We start from the raw sequence: 6,000 nt of genomic DNA, 5'->3' as shown, positions 1-6,000 counted from the left end.
AAGTAAGTCAATCGGAGAAGGACAAACATTATATGTTATCATTCATTTGGGGAATATAAATAATAGTGAAAGGGAATATAAGGGAAGGGAGAAGAAGTGTGTGGGAAATATCAGAAAGGGAGACAGAACATAAAGACTCCTAACTCTGGGAAATGAACTAGGGATGGTGGAAGGGGAGGAGGGCGGGGGGTGGGGGTGAATGGGTGACGGGCACTGAGGGGGGCACTTGACGGGATGAGCACTGGGTGTTATTCTGTATGTTGGTAAGTTGAACACCAATAAAAATAAATTATTATAAAAATAAAAATAATCTTTTAAAAATAAAATAAAAAAAATAAATAAAATAGTGTTTCAGGAAGTGTCAGGATAGGAGTGGGTGGTATTGATGTAAATCTATTGATGCCCATATATGATTAGTAAAATTTAGGATCTCAAGTATAATTGAAACCAAATGAAACTTAGCAGAAACTACTGAAGCAAAGTAAGGTAAAAGATGTAATCCAATAGACATTTTCCCAAAAGCACATTATAGTTGCAAATAACAAAGATTACTTTATCTTCTTGTCACAGAGACAACTAGCTTTGCAGAATTGTTGAACTGACTGTGGGCTGCATCCGAAACTACGTTTTTGTATCTGACAGTTACTGTATTCATCATAGTAGAGGCAGGGGTTAGCTGGAAGGAAAAAACATGTTTTCAAAATATTATCTCAAAAATTCACCATTGCTGAAGAAAGAGATAATCTCCTTAAAGACATAAAAGGAATTATCCCCCTGTGCTTCTGAAAACTAGCAATCTGTTTTCTGTATCTGTGAGGTTTTTTTTCTTTTTTAGCCACATATAAGTGAGATCATGCGGTGTTTGTCTTTCTATATCTGACTTATTTCACTTAGAATAATGCCTTCAAGATCCATCCATTATGTCATAAATGATAAGATTTCCATTTGTCTTATTGCTGAGCAGTTTACATAGTATATATATCATATACATGTATATCATATTTTCTTTATCCACTCATCTGCCAATGGACTGTGTTTCCATGCCTAAACTACTGTAAGTAATGCTGCACTGAGCACAGAGGTTTAAATATCTCTTTGAGTTAATGTTTTTATTTTCTTCAGATAGATATCCAGAAGTAGAATTGCTGGATCATATGACTGTTATATTTTTAATTTTTGAGGAGGCTTCAAATGGCTTCCTATAGTGACTGTACCCATTTACATTCCCATCAGCATTGCACAAGGATTTCCTTTTCATCACCCCCACACCCCCACTTATCTCTTTTTTGACGATAGCTATTCTAACGAATATGTGGTATATCCCTGCACTTCCCTGATGATCAATGATATTAAGCACGTTTTCATCTAACTGTTGGATGTCTTCTTTGGAAAAATATCAGTTTAGTTCTTCCAATTTTCTAATTGGATTTTTTTTATTAGGCTTTATATGTTCTTTATATATTTTGGAGATTAACATCTTATCAGACATATGATTTGCAAATATTTTCTCCCATTCAATGGGATGTCATTTAATTTTGTTGATGGTTTCCTTTGCTGTACAGAAGCTTTTTAGTTAGATGGGGTCTCATTTTTATTGAAGAGACTGTCTTTTCCCTTTGTATTTATTTGGCTTCTTTGTTATAAATTAATTGACCATATATGCATTGGTTTATTCCTGGGCTCTCCATTCTTTTCCATTAATATATGTGTCTGTTTTTATGCTAATACCATACTATTTTGATGACTATATATAGCTTTGTAATACAGTTTGAAATCAGGAAGTGTGATATCACTAGCTTTATTCTTCTTTCTCAAAATTTCTTTGGCTAGTTGGGGTCTTTTGTTGTTCCATACAAATTTTAGGAGTATTTATTCTAGTTCTATCAAAAATGCCATTTGAAGTTTGGTAGTGATTGCACTGAATCTGTAGATAGCTTTGGGTAGTATGGACATTAAAAAAATATTAATTCTTCCAATCCATGAGCATGGAATATATTTCCATTTATTTGTATCTTCTTATTTTTCACCCATATCTTATAATTTTCAGTATATAGATCTTTCATTGCCTTGGTGAAATTTATTCTTAGATATATTTTTTATTTTTGATGCAATTACAACTAGGATTTTAAAAAAAAATATTTTTCTGATAGTCTGTTGGTAGTTCACATAAAAATCATTTGTGTATATTGATTCTATATCCTGGAATTTTACTGAATTCAGTTATTAATTCCAATAATTTTCTGGTGGAGTTTTTACGGTATTCTATATGTACTATCATGTCATCTGCAAGTAGAGTCTCTTTTAGTTCTTCCTTTCTGATTTTAGTTACTTGTATTTCTTTTTCTTGCCTAATTCCTCTGGTTAGGACTTCCAAAACTATGTTGAATTAAAATGGGAAGGGTAGGCATTCTTGTCTTGTCCAGGCCCTTAGAAATCTTTTCACTTTTCATCATGAATATGGTGTTTGTTGTGGTCTTCTCATATCTGACCTTTACAATGTTAAGGTAAGTTCCTTGTGTGCCAAATTTGAGAGCTTTTATCATGAAAGAACGTCAAATTTTGTCAAATGCTTTTCTGTATCTATTAAGATAACTATATGATTTTTATTCTTCACATTGTCTGATTTGTGGATGTTGAGCCAGTCTTGCATCCTTAGAATAAATTCCACTTGATTGTGGTGTATGATCTTTTCAATGTACTGGTGCAGTTGGTTTGCTAAATTTTATTGAGAGTTTTGCATCTATGTTCATCAGATATATTGGCCTGTAATTAATTTTTATTGCAGTGTAATTGTCTGACATTAGTATCAGGGTAATGTTGGCCTCATGAAATGAGTTTGGAAGTGTTCCTCTCTTTCCTATTTTTTGGAGGAGTTTTAAAACTATTAGTATTAATTCTTCTTTAAATGTTTGGTAGATTCACTGGTGAAGCCATCTGGTCCTGGGCTTTTCGTAGTTGGGAGGATTTTGATTATTGATTCAATATCCTTACGAGTACTTAGTCTGTTCAGATTTCCCATTTATTCATGATTCAATCTTGGTGGGTTTTATGTTTATTTCTTCATAGTTTAGTCTTTGTAAGTTGTCTATTTTTAACTTTAGTGTATTTCTTCCAATTAGTTGTTCAATTTGTTGCCATACAATTGTTCATAGCATACTCCTATGCCCCTTTTTGTTTGCATGTATCAGTTGTAATGTCTTCTTTTTAATGAGTCCTTTTCCTCTCTTCTTCTTCTTCTTTTTTTTCTTCTTCTTCTCCTTCTTCCTCTTCCTCTTCCACTCCTTCTTTTTATAAGTGTGACTAAGCTAAAGATTTTTCTATGTCATTTATCTTTAATGATATTTATATATAATTATATTTATATATAATTTATTAATTTATATGTAATTTATATATAAATTTAAAATTTATTTATAAAATTTATTATAAATTTATAATTTACATGTAATTATATTTATATATAGTTCCCCTATTTTATAATATAAATTTTGTTTTTATAAAATTTATTTGAATTACACTAAGCTGCTTATGTCTGCACATTTAGGTCTTATGCTTTTAGCATTGTCTCCATTCCAGTGTGAACAAATCGGAGAATTTTAAAAATATTTCTCTTCTCATGCATTTATAGATATGGGCAAAAAGTTTAAGATATGCATTTTTATGTCACAGATTTAATCTTCTTGAGTAATACTTTCTCTTTCCTATTCTGATTTTACTGCTATTACATTTTTTATACCACTATAGACATTGCTTTTGTATCTTGGATTTTAAAAACCTACCCCATTAACCCAGCATAGATACTTAGTAGATATTTTATTTTTCTCCAGCTACAGTTCTTTTCAGAAATGGGGTGCAAAAAGTGAAGTTGAAAGTAAGAGAAAGAAAAGAAAGCAAAAGAATAAAGGAGATTTAAAAAGAAAAATATCTATTTATCCATGCATCTACATATCTATCTATTTATCTAGAGAGAGGTAATTTGAGAAAGAAAATCTATTTTCTTTACTTTAAGAATAATCAGAGTGACTTGGTCAGGTGTAGGAAAATAAGTCTTCTGGCTTTCCAAGTCTGAAGTTAAAGGGTATTTTTCCTGGGTTAGTTATTTCTCTACAAACTTATTGAAAATTATTTTATTAAATTTATACTCAGGGATTAGGAATTATGTTTTCAGGAAGCTCTGAAAAGGAACTTTCACGATCTAGTAGAATGAACATGTAATTGGAATTCATTTGAGTAATACTACATTGTAGTTAGATTTATTTAAGAAATAAAAGGAAATGCTGTAAGGGGACAGTGTGACCATCAGCCAATATCTTCCGATTTGTCAGTAGGAACATAGAAGAATAAGGGTCACTCAGTAATAAATTATATGCCCTAAAAAGTGGTTAGGAAGGTAGGGGAGTTATGGAGCAGCAAGTAAGCTGAAAACACTGATATCCTGAAAACAATATTTCTAATTTCAGGGCTGCAATAGAGAGCCCAGAAACTTTTTAATAGAGCAGAGTAAAATGTATGCTTATATTAACATCTTATCCAGTTTTTTCCTATGAGTGTCATTAAACTTTGGGTGGTGGTGGTGGTAAGCTGAGTTTTGGCCTAAACATTCTAATATCCATTCCAATAGATTTAATCAATCACCTTCTTGGTAATTCAGAGAGGCGAGGTAAGAAATAATGTTGACCTTTCCTGTGTGATGAATCAGAAAAAGTTATAGAAAAGTGAAATATTTTCAATTGCTTAATTTGAAGGATACATGGCTCCTGGGTCAATGGTCAATATTAAGCAAATTGAATGTAAAACTTACTACAAAGTTTATTTTCACAGTCATTTGGGCAGTCTCCACATGGACTTCCTGCGTTATAAGGTTCATTCCTTTTGGCAGGATCATTTCCCCTTAAAATAAAAAAAAAAGAATATAGGAAAAAGTGATATAATAAAATTGATACTTGGACAATGAATATAAAATTTTACTTACTATTTCTAATCAACTTTAAAAACAATTTTTGAAAACCACTTCTAGATAATGATGATAATCTTTAAGATAGCTTTAAGATTTCTAGACTTGCAATGATGGCAATTTATCTTTTTTGAATGTATAACAGGCAATAGTGGGTTTTGAAAATGTTTTGAAAGAATTTACCCTATTCAGAGAGTTAAGTTTTAACAGGATTGGTACCTATGAACAGTCAGGTTTTAACAAGCAGAAGAGCTTGTTAATAATTGGTCATTTTTCTTTATTTATACCCATTTTTCTTTATTTATTCCCATAGGAACTTGGTAGGCAGTCATGTAAAAGGGCATGCTAAGAAAATTTTAAGTGAGTCAACTTGGAGATGTTCTATTTCATTTTGTATGATATCATGAGAAATGATATATGTTACTCTCATTCAGAAACACATGGAGCATTATAAAAGATGAAAAACCCTCAGTATGGCTAAATCTAAAGTGGTAGAGTTGAGGGGGAGAGAGTAGATGAGAATTTCTAGTTCTAAGCTAATATGAAATTCAGAGATGACAGTCTTACCTGCAGATAGCTAAGAAAACAATATGGATTATAGCTTATTCTTACTTAATATGCTTGAAAAATAAGGTAAATGTTTTGGTTAAAACGGTATTCTAGTTGATATTTTTCCATTTGATATCTGAATTCTTAGTATTTCACTTTATTTTTTCCCTTCTTTATTATTATTATTTTTTTCTTTTTGGAGTGAGTTTTATGTCCAATGTGGGGCTTGAACTCATGAATCTGAGATCAAGAGCCACATGCTCTACAACTGAGCCAGCCAGGTGCCCAAAGTTTCACTCTATAAAATAAATATATTAGTTAATTCATTAAGGGATTTTGTCAGACACTTAACCTTATCTTTGCTGTAGAAAATTCTCCTATCACAGCTCCATGTATGTTTTACTTTTGTGTAATTGTCAGTTCACCAGAGACCACCACCAGGATTTAGTACAACTGATGTGTTGTGGATGCAAAGAGATCTTACTGTCTTCAGTACT

General features: G+C 31.6%; 1 protein-coding gene across 1 annotated transcript in view; it reads right to left on the bottom strand.

The window, feature by feature from the left end:
• Nucleotides 1-548: 548 nt before the first annotated feature.
• The window catches only part of CRISP1 (cysteine rich secretory protein 1), a 30,765-nt gene continuing 25,313 nt past the window's right edge, over nucleotides 549-6,000 (bottom strand). Inside the window, exons 7-8 of the mRNA XM_077902610.1 lie at nucleotides 4,802-4,890; nucleotides 549-676 (exon numbers count right to left, since the gene is read on the bottom strand). Coding sequence (XP_077758736.1) covers nucleotides 549-676; nucleotides 4,802-4,890 — 217 coding nt within the window. The remainder of the gene's footprint in view (nucleotides 677-4,801; nucleotides 4,891-6,000) is intronic.

The sequence above is a fragment of the Canis aureus genome, chromosome 7 (genome assembly GCF_053574225.1).
Source record: "Canis aureus isolate CA01 chromosome 7, VMU_Caureus_v.1.0, whole genome shotgun sequence".
Taxonomy (NCBI): Eukaryota; Metazoa; Chordata; class Mammalia; order Carnivora; family Canidae; genus Canis; species Canis aureus.
The sequence above is the reverse complement of the archived record's forward strand: the minus strand, read 5'-3'. Positions and strand labels throughout refer to the sequence as shown.